The sequence below is a fragment of the Mastigoproctus giganteus genome, chromosome 3 (genome assembly GCF_048544385.1).
Source record: "Mastigoproctus giganteus isolate SK-2022 chromosome 3, ASM4854438v1, whole genome shotgun sequence".
Classification (NCBI taxonomy): domain Eukaryota; kingdom Metazoa; phylum Arthropoda; class Arachnida; order Uropygi; family Thelyphonidae; genus Mastigoproctus; species Mastigoproctus giganteus.
The window spans coordinates 25897244-25915229 of record NC_143577.1 but is presented as its reverse complement, the minus strand read 5'-3'; the positions used below and the strand labels follow the sequence as shown (position 1 = coordinate 25915229).

The window sequence follows — 17986 nt, the reverse complement described above, 5'->3', positions numbered from 1 at the left end:
CCTAAAGTTGGGCAGTCATGATCTCATATTTATGAAAATTCATGGATTAATTTCTAAATTGGTTCAGATAATCGACTTTTATTCGACGCCCTAGTTTGTTTGCTTAATGAATGCCAAAACTTTTAATCTGTATGTTTTTAAAACTAAATTTCTGTTCTTATGTTACAAGAAACAAATGTAAATTTTCGTTCGAACTCTTGGTATGTGTCCTTTTAAGCTTGCTGCTTGTTCGAGCATAATTATCAATTATTTTAATAATAAATGGATATTGTTCACATTCTACGCAGTGTCAAGAGGAACTAAACTCTGCAATAGAGTTTTTGCTAATGGACCTGAACAGAACCGGAGGATGGGGGAATCGGTTCACGAAAATGTGGAGAGGAGGAAATCGGCTGATGAAAATGTCATTTAAAACAAGAAGTGGCATCGTTAAGGAGAGTTTACAAGTAATCAAGATTAGATTGCTTCATTTATTTAAAACAGCGATTAAGAATTCGTTATTTTGAAATATGCTATTAAATTGCAAAGCAGAGTTAATTTTTTATCGGTGTCTTCCTTTATTCTTAAATTAGCATTTTATTTAATTACGTATTAATTTACGTGTAAACTGCTTATATCTTTTCTTAATTAATTAATCCAGTGTCATGTAAAATGAATTATGTACTCCCGATTTTTGGAACCCCTTCACTATTTGAAATGAAGGTGCATAAAATGTGGAAGCGTTGGGTCATATACCCGGATATTCACAATATGAGATATACATAATGATGCCAATCTTATAACTATTTAATAGTTAGCTGCGAGCAGATCTGATGCATTTTCACTAACTTGTAAGCATGTTAACTCACTACGCAACTTGAGGCTTTTGCCCTAAAATGCGACGTAATTGAAATTACTACACACCATGAAATTACTACACACATCAGGCATCTCTCATAAAATTCCACATGTTATGCACCATCATTGCAACACCAGGGTGCCTGCCCCACCGAAGAGGAGCCAATCAGCTCCGAAACGGTGCCGTCTGGGGGGCCTGATGGCCACTGAGTTTCCGAGAATAGGTAACAACAATCTTCTCTACTGGGGAAGCGTTGTCTATTCGAGGGATTTATGAGCTTTTGAGTAGTGTGAGGTGAAGGAGTAACTGTCCCTTTCTTCCTTCTACGGCATTTCCTTCCTCTCCTACTATCACCTTCCTACATCTTTTTTGCTTTCCTAAGTGTAATAGGGATAGTATGATGAGGATAACAGAGATCTTTATCCCAAACCATATTTCAAACGGTGACGTCTGGGCGGTGGCATCCGCTTAAGAATAAGTAACAATAGTCTTCTCCTATGGTGAAGAGTTACTTATTCGAGGTAGTGCAATATCATGGCAACTCGTTGTGAAGGTATTCACAACATGAGATATAAATAATGATGCCAATCTTATAACTATTTAGTAGTTAGCTGCGAGCAGATTTTATGCATTTGCACTAACTTGTAAACCTTTTCATAACTAAAACCTCAGGTTATAACAAAAGAGTAACATCATAAAAGCTGAACCTTGCTATACACATAATTTCAAATTATAAAATGCAATTCGGATTGAAATGACCTATTATTTTTTTATTTTATTTTTGGTAGAATGCCAATTATGTGAGCTAATCGAGGATTGTCTAGTTCAACTAACCAATTTGTTAGAAATATCCGAAATTGTTAACTGTACACCATTAACAGAATTTTGAAATTTTTCGGTGACATCAGTTTTGTTGATGGATGGCAGTATAAGTCCATTTCGTAAACATGCCGAACACAATGGACGACGCGACCGATACAGTAGCGGGGTCTCTATGTGCTGTAGTTTGTACAGCACACAGAGACCTGGCTTAATTTTTCCTCACTTAGTATATCCAGTTACAGTTTAAAAAGAAACGAATGGAAATATGCACAGACGTAACTATCCTGATTCACGATATCGAATGCAAGCCAAGTTCCAATGAGAGCAATGGACTTGGCGCATCATGGCCTTAGTCGCCCATGCGCCATAAAAACCAAAACCAAACCAAACCAAATGAGAGCAAACTTGCACAAGTTTGATTCAAACAGAAATACGTATTAGCATCAAAAAAACAAACCATAAACAGATTACTGTATTTTCGGACCACAAGACACTTTTTCCCCTAGAAAATTTTGCGTGAAATTCCCCAGTGTCTTATGGTGCGAAATTATAAATAGGTGCACGCAGTGATGTTTTTATCTCTAGCCATGACTAGAGATAGCATGGTCAAACCGCCCACATGGGCGGTTTGACCATATATGCAATAAATGCAATAAAAAAAAAATATATATATTTTTTCGAAAGTTGTCTGCTGAAACGTGGTTGCGTCTTATTAGCCGGAAAATACGGTATTTCTTAACATCAGAAATCGCAATATGACTTACTGAAAAATTACATCATAATTCGTTTTGATAGAGAATCAAACATTTCACATTTCAATTTGATCATTAACATTGTTAAACGAAAGCCTGTTCTTTTAATCACTGTCAGTTAAATTTACTAATGTGAAAATATTTTAACTGCTCTAAAACACATTAATAAATGCATACGGCAGTGCTGACTTCCAGTTCTTTCAACAGTTCGGATAAACAGTCAAATAACATTTAATGACATTTCGGATAATGGGAAAGAAAAACAGGGACGGATTTTGGATAACGGTAATGAAAAACAGCGATGCATTTCAAATTTCTAACATAAAATATGGGATGAACTGAGTTGTTTATGCAGAGTCAATGTATTCTCAAAAAGTAGATGTGTTCTTTGTTGGTTTTCTGGATGAAAAACAGTTTTCGGGTCTGGAGGGGACTAACGCAGTCGCTGCTTTAAAACAAAAGATAATAAAAAAAAACTTGTCTTCACGGCAATCGAATTCAGATTTTTTTCCGGTATAATCTTAGATCAGAATTTAGCCGCAAAGGGCAGAATTATGGAATTGAAATCAAGAAGGCTATCACTTCCTCAAATGCTACAAATTTTTATGCCCTTTGCATTTCTATAATATACACCTACACCATGCTGCCATTTTATTAGGTACACCCCTGCTGTGCACACAAATGGTTTGTCCCACAATGTTGCAAGTCACATGACCAGAGTTGTGGATATAAATACAGCAGAACAACCTTTCTAGTATCAGTTAAGCGTACAAACCGTAGCAAGAATGGGGAAAGGAGTGATCCAACGGACTTCGAACGTGGTATGGTAGTAGGTGCGAGACGTGCTGGACAAAGCATCTCTGAAACGGCAGTTATCCTGTACTTTTCACGCACCACAGTTTGAAGGATGTATCGAGAATGGTGCAACGAACAGAAAACGTCCACTCAACGGGAAAATCGCTTGTTGATGAGAGAGGTCACAGGAGGATGGCTAGAATCGTGCAAGCAAAGAGACGGGCCACAATGTCGCACATCACGTCAGAATACAACCTTGGTGCGCCGATTAAAATATCGCAACGGACCACTAGTCGCACTTTGTCGCGAATGGGCTACCACAGCCGACGGCCGCATCGCGTACCTTTGTTATCAATGAAGAACAAGAGAGCACCCCTCCTGTGGGCACAGCAACAGCAGCACTGGACTATCGAGGATTGGAAAACAGTTGCTTGGTCTGACGAGTTGAAGTTCCTGGTGCATCATGTTGATGGAAGGCTCAGAATTTGACGAAAACAACATGAATCCATGGACCCGTCATGTCTGAAGAGTACTGTGCAAGGTGGTGGGGGCAGTTATGGTGTGGGGAATGTTTTCTTGGCACACGCTGGGTCCATTTATACCCATAGATTCACGTCTGAATGCCACATCGTACCTAAACATCGTTACCGACCAAGTGCATCAGTTCATGTTGACAGTTTATCCTCAGTCAGATGGTTACTTCCAGCAGGATAATGCGACGGTGCACAAAGCTCGAATCACTATGGAATGGTTCCAGGACCATGAAAATGAATTTTATTTGCTGCAGTGGCCCGCTCAGTCCACGGATCTCAATCCTATTGAACATCTGGAAAGCTCATCAATAGAGGAGCTGGAAAGGGCTATTCGCTGCAGGCCTACACCTCCGTCAAATCTCAAGGAACTGCGTGACACACTCATGTCTGCACGGTACTCCATTCATGCACAACGTTTTCAGCATCTTGTTCAATCCATGCCTGGACGAATTCAGGCTGTTTTGAAGGCTCAACACGCTACTAGGTAGGTGTACCTAATAAAGTGGCAGCACAGTATATGTGTAAATTAGTATATATATTAGTGTATATTACACCTATGTTTATCTCTATACTACTACTTTTCCTTTTTCATTCTACTAACTTCTATTTCATGATGGGTTCCTATGTGATCCTTCTCCTTTCTACTCTATTTACCCTATCCCATCCATTACCCATACTTCACCTAACTTGTATATATACCCTTTCTATTTCTTCTCTCTCTCTCTCTCTCTCTCTCTCTCTCTCTATATATATATATATATATATATATATACTGTATATATATATGAGGGGGTTTTGATAAGTTTCCGGCCTCAGAAAAAAAACATGGCGCCAGTGGCAAATGAATGTCATTTTATTCATCATAGTTCCCTTCCAGGTTGATACGCTTGGCGCAACATTCCTGCAGCAATTCTATTCCATGGTAATAGAAGTCTTTGTCTTTGTCTTTGTCTGGAAACCATGCCTCTACTGCTGATATAAAGTCTCTTGTGTCCCTAAATGTAGTACCTTTGAGGTGCATGTTGAGGTTGGGGAACAGATAATAGTCCAAGGGGGCAAGGTCTAGGGAATAAGGGGGATGTTCAATGATTTCATACTGCAAGTCATGAATTTTCTCCATTGCAATTCTAGCCTTGTGGCAGGGAGTTGTCTTGGAGGAAAAGGATGCGTTTTGACAACTTTCCCCGCTTCTTTTCCTTCAAAGCGGCATGCAATTTGTCCACCATGACCACATAACGTTCAGCATTCAAGGTGGTGCCTTTTTCCAGGTATTCGCTGAGTATTATCTCCTCACAATCCCAAAATATCACACCCATCACTTTCCCTACAGATTTCTGTCTACGAAATTTTTTGGGTCGTGATAATCCATCATGGCACCACTGCATGGATTGATTTTTGGTCTCAGGATCATACACGTACAATGGTGTTTCAACTGTCATTATTCGTTGAATAATACTGCTTGCACTACTTGAAAAACGGTCCAAAAGTGCCTTCGCACAGTCCCTTCTTTTCCTCCTGTCATCAGCTGTCAAGAGTTTGGGAACCCACTTGGCAGACAGTTTTCTCATACACAATTCTTCATGCACGATGTAATGCACTCGCTCCAAACTGATGCCTAGGGTGTCTGCTACACGTTGCAGACCCGTCCTCCTGTCTGCAAGGATCAGATCGTGGACACTATCGACAATTTCTACAGTCACTACGGTCCTGGGTCTTCCTGGTCTTTCCTCATCTTCTGTGCTTGTTCTCCCCCTCCTGAAATCTGCCACCCACGATTTCACTGTGCTGTATGAAGGGCACTCCTTGGATATTGTTTGTTTCAATTCGTCATAAATTTCTTTGGCTCCCATTTTCTTGGAGAAGCCGGAAACTTATCAAAACCCGCTCGTATATATACAAATATAACCTATGTATTTTAACAGCATATTTTTGATATAATATTGGTCTTTGATTATAATCGAAGTCCAATTTTATATAAATGGTTTTGGCCATAGCCAGAACAGCTAAAAATCATTAAAAGTTTACTCAAGCGCTACATCACAATTTCCGAACAGGAAAACAAGTGTGATTGCCAATTTTTGGCACACCGATCTCATCTCAGTTTACTCCCCTCATTTCTTTATTAATACGATATTTACGCATAGTTAATAAAATTATACAGTTTAGTTTCGGTTCTTGTGTACTACATCATCATTTATGAGGAGGCCAACTTCTCATGTCAATTTGTCTTGTTTCAGAACTTATTTCGTGTGTAGAAGCAAAGTGCAGGTGGCAACGCTGAATCTCAGTTATTTTCCGAGATCCTTCTGGGAGCACATTACGAGGGTTTCAGTACCCCTTTCGTTCTTCTCTCCCGTTTTATACTTTGTACCAGTCACCGTGGGGGGCCTAGTGAAGCTCGACCAAATGGATTCTCCGGAGAAAGCCAACGGGTACCTGGCATCCAGTAACGGTAAGTTATTGAAAGCATTTTCTTTAATAATGTTCCCGGTTTGAATAAATTGTGTTCACCTAATATGCTAAAGATATCCCAATTTTCTTTGAATTTCTACAGTCACTCGTCGTTTTCTTTTTTCGCTCCAAAGTAACCAAGGCTATGAAAAGTCAGTGTACTGTTTTCTTACATTTCGTTTATTCTATGGTCGGTTTGCCTGTTTTGCTGGATGATAAACAGCAGTTTGTGGTGAAGGACGAGCAGCTCTCGTCCGAGACTAACAGTCACTTGAAAAACACCTTTAAATTATTAAGTGCACATACAAGTTCAACTATGGCACTCCATACCATGTTCCAGCATGGAGAGTATTTTGTACCCGACTGAACAAGAATCGGGGTTCGTTTATCGCCGCCCGCCCTAAATTTTTCAGAACGTTTACCTTTCAGTATTTTAGTTTGTTTCTCGCATTCTGTAAGCTAGGATTTTTTTCAAATTTTGTTAGATTAAGTATGCGTTAAGCACCTGTTAAAAGTTAGATCAGATGTATGTGTTTTGAACGCCAAGGTAATTAAGGCTGTGAGGCGCAAATATTATATTTGTATATTATAACTGCGTGTATTATTCGGTCGGTTTGCTGGACGATAAATCCTAGTTCCGAGGGGGGGGGAGACCACTGTGATGCTACCTAACATCACAGATGACAGTCTCTGCCAAGTTGCGGGGAAAAAACGATAAATATTCCTCAGTTCATTCACAGGATTCAATATCCGGCATTTTCCACCGGGCGTAGAAGTAAGGCTATTATATCTATGCAACCCACAGAGACTGTCAGTTTTCTTCATTTTTCCACACAAACACAGCCGACCTTAACACAACAACAACAAAAATTTAATAAACTCCTACGCCAGGGGTCGGTAAAATCCGACAGCACTAGTCACACAAGGATTGGCACTAGTGCCAATTTTATTTAATTGTTCAAACAAGATAGTATCATGGAAGTATTAATGAGACTTCTCTGATACTCCTTGTTGAAGTATCAATGATGCTTCATTGATACTTCAACAAGGACAGAGAGGGATGCTTGAGCTCCTACATAATTTATACAACCTCATTGCCCTCGTGGGTAGCACAGTTGGTAGGATTGCCGTCCTCCCCACACCAGGTGGAAAAGACCTGAGTTTTTCTCCATCAAATAGAAAATCGACTCCAAACTACACCCAATTTACAAACAACATACACAGGACAATATGGCATTAGTCGCTGATGCTCCTAAAAACCCCACAACAACATCATCAACAATATACAATATATGTTGGTGAAATGTATAAAAATGTATACACAGAGGAATTTAAAAGTGAAACCCCCTAAATACATTTTATACCTCCGATTTACTCTGTGTGCATCCAATTTTTTCAAAATAGGAACAAGCAGATTCCTTTACACATAGAACTATTGACTTATTCATTTACTTGTTCTTGGAAATTTCTGGTGTATTGACTGCTCAGGCCGCAGTGTACCAATTATTGAGATATTCCAGTTCATATGGTTTTTGTCTGGATATAAGCGCGACTCGGAACACACTGGAGCACAGTTTCGGCTCACATGTCATGTACATATTTTATTATTATAAAGGGATTTATATGTTGTTAGAACCGAAAATCCCGAACTCAAGGGGAAGAACTTTACTATCTCCTCCTGGGATGGGATATCTACAGTCTCGATTGAAGAAGCCTTTAACAATTACTTCAGTTTCCGATGGTATTTAAACCCAGACCTCTCTAAATGAGTGACAAGTGACGAAACCACTATACATCAGGAGTTACAGGATAAGCAAGCAGACCCTAATACTAAGGTGTAAAAGAATGAAAATAATAATAAAAAAAATCAAAACAATGCATGTAATAATTCCTTAAATAAAGAAAAGCTAAAAATAAAATGCACGCAGCTCTTGTTTACTCTTTGTTAAAAAAAAAAAAAAAAAAAGACTAGTTTGTGTAAAGAACAGGCATTAATTTCACCACTGGCAGCAGATTTCCTACCAGATTCAACCCGCCCTTCAAGCCCTCACACAAGAGTGAACCATGTAACCCACACTAGAGTGACCTCAACAACCTATCATCACCTATGAAAGGTTATCGACTCTGACATAAGGATAAAACTACAAATATATACACAGCTTGTATTCATTAACCTCTGGAAGGAAGAAACCATTTGGTTCATGTTAATTTCTAAACTTAGAGTCGGCAACCTTCCAGGAACGATATGCCGAATTCACTCTAAGAGGAATCGGATGTCCTTTTTACTAGTGTATAAAATCTCTGATACCAGCGGAGAGCCCACGTAGGTAGCACAGTTGGTAGGATCGCCGTCCTCCTCACACCGGGTGGAGAAGACTTGAGTTCGAGTCCCGTCAATGACGTGAGGAATTTTTACGGGCCTTGTTTCACAACGTGGCTGAGTTAGTCGGTCTCAGGCGAAGGGAGCATGACTTTTCCTTCTGGAAACTCGGGTTTTTCGTCTAACAAACTTCAGAAAATCGACCATAAAACACACGCAATTTACAGACAATATACACGGAACAATACAGCTTTAGTTGTTGATGCTCCTAAAACCCTATTACAACAACAACAACCAGTGGAGAAATTTTGAAATCGGGAATCTGTCTAAGGAAACTGCATGCTGTTATGCGACAGAAAGGTGCACATAGTGAGAGGTGATTTGCAAAATGCATTTAGGAGAGATTGTGGGGACTTCATTTTAAACGGAACAGGCAAGCCTGATTAACTCGTGGATAATTTCGTAATATCTTGTTAGGATTATAACATGAAATCGTTTAATAGTGCCATTTCAGGTCGTCTAGGGCGCTGCCTTTGGGAACTCTGCTCTACACTGTGATGTCTAACAGAGCCACATTGGATACGTTGTCCTCTATGATTTATGCATGTACATCAGACTCTCGATTAACCGGGATCGGATTAACCGGGAAGCAGATTAACCGGGACAAATTTTGTATCGTTATTTATGTCAGGGGTGTCAGAATTTTTTTTATAGTAATTTTTTTTTTGTATAGAAATCTCGAAAATGGTGGGTAAATGCAAAAGAGTTGCGTTTTCAGTTAAACAAAAACTTGAAATTATTCAAAAGTCTGAAAACGGTGCATCTGTTAAATCTCTAATGAACCATTATAATGTGATCAAACCATACGCAACATCGAAAAAATAAAGGGAAGCTATTAGACTTAAAATCGACATCGCAAAAAAATAAAGGGAAGCATCGTATTGGACACGCGAGTAAGTTTTTTATCTATCGCCATATTTTTTACGTAAGTTGCTGAACATTTTTCGATACAGTAAGTCCCCGACTTACGCAATTACGGTTTTACGTAAATTTTTTTTCACTCAATTTTTTTTTTAATTTTAGGATTGTAAAATTTAAAAAAAAACAAAAATAATAAATAAATAAAATAAGCAATCAATAACGACGATCACGGCACGCACAAGTTGCACAAGTGAGATACGGAGTAACAAGAAAAAAAATAGGAGAGAAGAGAAGATTCTTACAATTTATTTACGATTTTTTTTTTTTTATGACTGAAGATTTCAGTGAACATTTCACTACAATAACGTAAAAACCCACACAATTCCTGCTATCGGTATTATCGAAAATGCAATAAGATCGAGTTTACTACCCGTTTATAATTAGATGCACGAACAGAAAAGCCCAGTAACCAGGAAGGTGAAAATTGTTTAATGGCAGTGATGTGTGCTTTAGTAAAATGTGAGTTCGTGTGAGGTGAAAATAGTGAGTTTCCCTTAACCCTGTGAAGTTCTTTTCAGAAAATTTCAGTTTCACCGTTATCATGGTGCCGACTAAGAGAATAAGTGACAGCGCTACTAGTAAATCAATCAACAAAAGGAAAGCCATCGATTTGGATCAGAAAATTAAACTAATAAGGATGTATGAAAATGGCCAAACTTTAACAAGTATCGCGCGGAATTCAGATTTATCAATAATAGCATAATAGCAATATGTTACTAGTCATTCCCGAGTTACGTAAAACTCGACGAAGTAAGAAGTCCTGGAACGTATCTCTTACGTATATCGGGGACTTTTGTATTTTTGGATTAACCGGGAAATCGATTATCCGGGATTTGTTTTTTACCATCTATCCCGGAAAATCGAGAGTCTACTGTATATTCAATGTCATTTTACCATAAATTACCCTTGTGGCACAGTGATTATAGTAACCATTCTCCCACACCGGCTGGAAAAAGCCTGAGTTTGAATTCCGTTAATGACGTGAGGAATTGTTATGGGATCTGTTTCACAACGTGCTGAGTTAGTCGGCTTCAGGCGAAGGTAATGTGGTTTTTTCTGTTCGGAAATTCGAGTTTTTCGTCTAACAAATAGCAAATCGACCACAGAACACACGCAGTTTACAGACATATTATATGCGGCGCAATATGGCGAAAGTTGCTGATGCGCCTAAAACCCTACTACTACAATTTTTTCTGTCTACCAATCTATAATCTCATTAAAGTTTATCTATAACCAAAAATGAAATCGAACATTTCCACGTGTTCCCGCGATATGAATCGCTTTGTGACTGTTGCTTAAGTTTTGGAAACCAGTGTAGCTGACGCATGTTTTCAGGGAACAGATAAAATGATAAATAACGATTCCGAAAATATCTGTGTTAAAAGCACGCAGCAGAGAGTGAATTTCTGTGTAATAGGGAAGGAAGCGAGTTTGTAAGAGCAGATTTATTAATTAACCTGACTGCTGCCTTTTTGGATTAGAGTCGAGGAGTTTCAGAACAGTCCTGAGATACCACCCCAGGTATGGAAAAAATATTCCATGGTAGGGCAAGTTGTAATTTTCAGAGAGTTAGCGACTGTTTAGAAGAAATATAACGGTGAGAGCGAAATAGAAACCAATTTTAAATCAAGAGGAACCAACACACGTGCCAAGAAAGGTTTGAAATCAGAAACAATATGAGGATCACTGAAGATGAGCACAGGTGCAGCAGATGATTCTTTTTACGAGAAATACAGATTGAGAATTTCCAGGAGACCAACTCAGCCACAATATCAAAGAGCGTTGTGATAAAACTTCCCCCCATTGAGAAGGGATTCGAACCGAGGATTTTTCAACACGGTGTGCAAAGAGGGTGATTATAAATACTGTGCTACTGAGAGAACTGATTAGAATGTCTACATTTAAGAATATCTGAGAGCATATAGTGGGCGCTTAGAAGGCTATAGATGAAAATAGATATCAATGAGATTGATCACTGCGATCATAATCCAAATGTGGTATGCTTTATTCTTATCCTGAACAGCCTTAGTTTTTTTCATCGTTTTGGTTTAGTAAAGATTGAGATTTTAGGATTAAATTAGTAATAAACGATTACTCATTTACTGCATTATTCTCATTCTATCTAAAATCGCGTATCCTCTTAGTTTTCATAGAAAGAGCAGAATATGTAATCTGCGTCACGTAATTTTATAGATTTCAAAATGAATTTGGGTTTACTATGCAGAGTGTGACATAATTCAGTAAAGAACTTTGAAGATTCATTCCAATAAACAATGAGAGCATGATGTTCTTTGTTTCAAAGCAAAACATCCTTAAAATTTTAGCACACTTCAGAGCCACTCGTGCACACCACTATGGCACTGTAGTGGGTGTCAACCAAAATGCCATAGACATCGAAAAATCCAAGATGCGCATTAGAGTTTGAAATAATATGAATGTTTATACAAAGCATGATAAAGAAGCAATTAAACGATACACGTGGTATATATCGTTTGCGGAACAAGTTACATTTTCAATAAGAAAAGAATTGACAAGAGGTCAGGCGGAAGAATCGTGGAATACGTTAGCAAGGTGTTTCTGTATAATCCGTAGATATTACCCGAGGAGCAAGTAGGAAATTGGTTGAACACGTTATCTCTGACCATATAAGTTTCAATTGCTGGAAGAGCCGAAGATCAATAACAGACTCCATGCGGTGTGACTTCTATCCCATCACGCTTAAGCGTTTGATAGGAACAAAATTGTTTTTAGTAATGGGGTTGCTTTTCATCTATCCAGTAAAGATAATTGTCACAACCCAATAAATTGGGGGCTGAAGAACCCAAACAGGGTAATTGAAAACATGTGAGACAGCCCAAAGATTAATGTGTTTTGTGCTGTGAGTAAGTCTATACACCAGCCTTTGATATATGGACGTTCGTCTTCGCTGAGATTACCAAAACTAGTTACGTGTGTACCTCTAAGTATTAATTACTCCTTCCTACTCCCTCCGCCTGAAATCGGCTAACTACAACATCAATTGAAAAAGAACTTCAGAAATTCCTCCAGTCATCTATGGGAATCGAATCCAGAATTCTATCACAGAGAACACCTCGACCTATCGGAGAACTTCCTAGTTCCACAGTTAGATATGTACGATGTGATCTACCAACAGAATAGGACCCCATCACAACCACGTTGAGATGTTGTGATACTACAGTAAAATAATTCCTGGAAAATATTCCTTCATCAATCTATCTTCCCAGAAAATACTTCCACGAAGGTACTCGTAGATTGGTCACTGCTAGACGTATTCCAAGGCCACCAAATTCGTGTTCTTCCTCCCCTCGACTTTTGCGATTGAAAATTCCTAAAAGACTAAGTTTACACATCAGTCATGTCTAAGAAGTTATTTTACACCGTCTATAACAACGAAGTCTCTAAGACCAATTAGTCATGACACATAACTAATTGTTCCAACAAAGGATTCGGCAATCATTTATTAATGGGCGAGTTTCGTCACATCACACCTCTGTTTGAATCCCTACTTCATCCGGGAAGAACACTGAGAAACTTGTGGTTCCCGTTGTGCCTAATATCATATTAACTTCGACATAGTTATCCCCCAGATTCTGTGTAAATAAAAATAGATTGATATTCGATTTATTAACATTAATTTATTAGTTCAAGATGTTTTTATGTGCAACCTTCGAGTTGCGGTTATAGATACTTACAGCATGATCTATTTTCACTACTTGGAAAACTTTTTAAGTGTTACATGTCATACAACTCTGCAAAGTTTATATAATCTAAATACAAACTTTACAGTTTATGATACGTAAACGCTTGAACATTTTTCCAAGTCAATATCAGCGAGAAAAGTGAGATAATACACTGGTGTACAAAATTTAAGGACCAGTCAGGTTTTCACTTCCTTATGTGAAACTGATGGTATCATAAGGACAGCATTACAAGCGTTCACTGAAGAAGTGGTACAAGAAGTATCACGAAACGTCTACGAATAATCTGCAATTCTTTAAGAAATTAAATGCAGATTACACTTCGCGCAGGTTTTTAAGTGCTCGTTATTTCACCGATTTCTCATAGGAATGGCCTGGATATGGAAAAAGCATACCAAAGGAACCTCGTGAGGTACAGAAATGATGAAGGAAACAACACCGACACAATAACGGAAACAAAACGGTACAGAGGGACTTTATTCAAAAATGGCAACATAGCATTGGCTGCCATGATACAGATGCATCACTGCCAAAGATAGAACAAAGGGAAGAGGTGGTCCTCAGTAGAGATATGGCCACCCTTAATGTCAATGCAGGCTTTACACCGCCTGTCCATACTTAGAACAATGTTGTTGATAAGTTCTTGCGGTAACATCGTCCATTCCTCTGTCAGCGCCATCTTCAGCTGGTGAACATTTTCTGGTAGGTGTGGACGTGCCGATAGGCGTCTCACCAGAGCGTCCCATATGTGTTCGATTGGATTTAGATGGCAGGAACGGGAAGAACAATCCATACGAACAATGTCCTCACTTTCCAAAAGCATATCAACAGCTGCGGTGCGATTGGGTGTGGTGTTATCATCCATAAACACGAACCGAACTCGAGGCCAATGACACCTCAGAACAGACGCACATGAGGAAGAATTATCTCAGTACAGTAGCGTGCATCGGTTACAGTACCGCCTTCCAGTATCTGGAGTTGTGTACGTCCATCCAAGATAACGTCTCCACAGACGAGAACACCGCAACCACCATATCGATCCTTTTCAGTGATGTTTGCGGTGTGGTACCGTGTGCCAACCTCTCGCCAGATTAGCTGAAGTCCAGAATCGCTGCTGAGACTGAATCTACTCTCATCAGTAAAGCGTACCTTAAGTAATGATTTTGTGGTTGTAACCTTTAGAAATAGTGTTAGTCCTTAAGTTTTGCATACCAGTGTATAAACAAAACAAGTGGGGTTAAAATTAAATATTCTTTCAGCGACATTGTGCACAGGTATATCAAGACCTAGAAATTTGCGAAATAATGAGCACTTAAATTTGCGAAATAATGAGCACTTAAATTTGCGTGCGCGGAGTCTAATCTGCCTTTAATTTCTTAGAGAATTTCAGATTATTCTCAGACGTTTCGCGGCGCTTTGTGAAGCTGATGGTGTCATAAGGACAGCATCACAAGAGTTCGCTGAAAAAGTGGTGCAGGAAGTACCACGAAACGTGTGAGAATAATCTGAAATTATTTAAGAAATTAAAGGCAGATTATACTTCGCGCAGGTTTAAGTGCTCGTTATTTCACCAATTTCCAAGTGGATTAATTTATTTATGAATTTATTTACATGTAGATCTGTTACAAACAGAAATATCAGTTCTTTCTTCAGGCAATGTATAATAACACCCGAGGAGGTGTATAATAACGTCGAGGAAACTCAGGGTAGGTAGCGTAATGTGTTGTGAGCTGAATGGATTCTATAGTCGGTTTGTCCTGTTTATCGGATGAAAAACTTGGGATCCTGCGAGGAAGGAAAAAAAAGCAAACAGTTCTCATTTGAGACCAACTATCTCGGCCATAATGTGAAAAAAGCCCATAAAAAATCCCTTCTTTACAGGATAGTGCATTTACCCTTTCCAGACAGTGTGAAAGAACAACGATCTTAACTGTGGTGGCTAAAGAATAAGTTTGGCTAAACAACTAAGTTGAGATAAACTAGTACTAGAGAAATGAAGTGATAATCGATTCATTTCAAACTGTCTTGCAATTAAGAGTATAATATCAAATTGTTCAGACAGTATTCTCAGACTGTTTTAACAAGAATTTTAGTTTTATTTGCTGCCGCCGCTTATGAAGTTTACCTGTGGCATGTTTAACTAATAAGGAAGTGAGCATCATTCGTTAACTTAAGACCTATATTTATTATCTTATTTAATTAAGGAAACCGCCTTTTATCATGTTTACTTAAAGATCGAGTTTGTGCATCTGTCCATTGATCGTTTTGTTAATTATTGCTGTAATTAAGAACTATAGTTATCTTTATAACACATACTTCGTTAGATTTGATTCATAGTCTACAAATTATTTTCGTTAATTAAGAATTCTGATTTCGTATTGAACAGTATTAATCCTTCTTTAATAGCTGTAGGTAAGATACTGCAAAGGACTTATCATTGCATAGTATTTAATGACATTTTCAACTTGTTTGTGTTTTACGCTTCTGGGATTTCGTTCGCCATTTTTGAAGAAACCTAATAAGCAATTAGGAAAATTTAAATTACATTAATATCATAACAAATATTAATTGATGATGATCGAAGAAACTCCTGCATTGTTAGTTGCTGTTCTGTAACTTTAACTCTAGCTATGTAACTATGTAATGAAAATTTTTTTCGCTGAAATAAGGAGAAATGCTTAACATTTCTGCACATTATACTCGTAAGTACATCTTGGGCGATCTGTTTGCAATATTATCTGTTTACCCTGCATTCCAAATACCAGTGCACTCCACAATTATGGATATTAGGTTTTCCATTTGTTTTATTCCGTGGCACGCTCTCTTGAATATTTCGAAAGGAATTCCAATAATCGAAATAAAACGTCACAGTCTGAATTTCGATAACCAAATTATCAGAACCCTGGGAAGCACATAGAACATCATTCCCATCTTGCAGTTTTTACGGATGACGAGCCGCGTTAGGGAAATAGATTCAGTTGGTTTAATTTTTGTATATCCTGAGGCGTACCATTCTCTCATCGTCCTTAATCAAATTCGTCTAATCTCGAACTAAATACCTTTTCTTATGATCTATGGAGAAGCATTTCAGATGGTAAGGAATTGTTGGCAGAGTTTTTAATTAATATGGCTGAACGGGCTATTTCTTTCTGTCTTTTCATAACAGTCATTTGGTTTTTGTCATGCGTAGTTCATTCTTGATTTCATCTTCCGATATTTTGTTATAAGAAATACGCGCGGCTTGCAAAATACCATTTGAAGCCAAATATATCAAAATAAATATAGAAGCTGCCACTTTTAAAATGAAATTTTGATATACATCTTTATAACATTTCAAAATACATTAAACAGTATTCAGAATTTATCAGGATCAATACTTCAGTTTCGGTTAAAATTCTATGCCGCGCCTTTTGCAGTAATCGAATCTGCATCATATTTAAAAAGTATTTTGTTTTAAACGGTTTCACGCGTTTTAGGCAATACAACATATAAGCTCTCAGCTTAAATCAGTGAGAAAATAAAAGAGAAATGCACATAAAAAAAAAGAAAGAAAAATAGGCATATCTGGAAAATGGACAGACTATATTGAAACACGAGGTTTCCTTTTCAATCTATAGTGAAGCTAAAATAAATTTATTAACGAGACATTATTAAAACTCAAAATTGAATTTGAAAAGTTTAAAAGTAGGAAACTTGCATCTTGCTCAAATAGAAGTTGTGCTTTCTCATCTCTAGCTAAAGCTATTGGCAGTAACTTTTATTCATCCTTCCACTTTCTTTGCTTTGGATGGCTCTATTGTGACATTATCCAAAGATAAAACTGGCCAACTAAGTTCCAACAAGTAGGGATACTTAGGGGCTATTCGATATCCTATTGTGAGGGACAGACTTTTCCGGATAACAGAAACTCAAACTTTTCGCCAATTTTTATTGGGATGTGTTATAAACACAATACGTTTATGTACTGTATTTATAATATACAATAAGTGCAACAAAAAGTATGTAATTTTTAAAAAGTTTTTCTTACAAAAATTATAGTACAGTAGTATAATGTGCATTATATGTAGCATGCACTAAATGGATAAATTTGTAATTTTATTCTCTCGTACGGCATTTGATAAAACTGTTTAAATAAACTGTTAACAAAGTTCTAAATTGATTGGCGTTTCGGTAAAAACGTGCAAAGCTTTCCAAAAGTTGGTTACTGTGGAAATTTAAACAGATTCGTAGTCTTCGCAACCGGATATCACATTCGGCTGATGTGGGAAACCCTGGGATCCGCCTCAACAACGCACACATGAATCCGAATATCACTGTTCCTATTTTTCAGTTGAAGTTTTTTCGCAACCACAGTATTGGTTGCGAAAGCAATTTAAAAGTTCATATTGTACTACATTTTTTTTTGCCAGTCGACTCAGTTAACAGAGACTCCGGTTAATAGAAGTTCGAATAATCGAGGCGCCTCTGTAGTCAGGTGGGCAGGAGCGGCAGTGCATAGCACACGCTGCTTTATTAGACCGTGGTTCGAGACCTATTACTGCTAGGCTGTTATGTAGGGTCTTTGGCACTGTGGCTGACACGATGACCGGGATGGTCGTTACTTGTTGCATATGCCACATCTCTTTGATCTCCTGTATTAGGTGCGTGTACTTCCTGATATTTTCCCCATGAGTTTTCTGCAGGTTTCCAGTGTTGGGTACCGCTATATCAATCAGATAGGTAGCGTTTTCCTTTTTGTCCACGAGGGTTATGTCCGGTCTGTTGTGCGGGATTGT

General features: G+C 38.1%; 2 protein-coding genes across 4 annotated transcripts in view; one reads left to right on the top strand and one right to left on the bottom strand.

The window, feature by feature from the left end:
* Positions 1-17986, top strand: part of LOC150087817 (LIM homeobox transcription factor 1-beta) — a 256436-nt gene that overhangs the window by 52591 nt on the left and 185859 nt on the right. For all 3 annotated transcript variants that reach the window (XM_090370442.1, XM_090370443.1, XM_090370441.1), the window contains exon 2: positions 5978-6192. In XM_090370442.1, coding sequence (XP_090226568.1) covers positions 6147-6192 — 46 coding nt within the window. In that variant the 5' untranslated portion in view covers positions 5978-6146. The remainder of the gene's footprint in view (positions 1-5977; positions 6193-17986) is intronic.
* Positions 4868-5590, bottom strand: LOC150087818 (histone-lysine N-methyltransferase SETMAR-like). Its single transcript, XM_090369927.1, has one exon. The coding sequence runs from the start codon at positions 5588-5590 to the stop codon at positions 4868-4870; it is 723 nt and encodes a 240-aa protein (XP_090226053.1).

Excerpts from the sequence above, each read along its gene's own strand:
- LOC150087818 (XM_090369927.1), bottom strand. The coding sequence starts at position 5,590 with ATGGGAGCCAAAGAAATTTATGACGAATTGAAACAAACAATATCCAAG.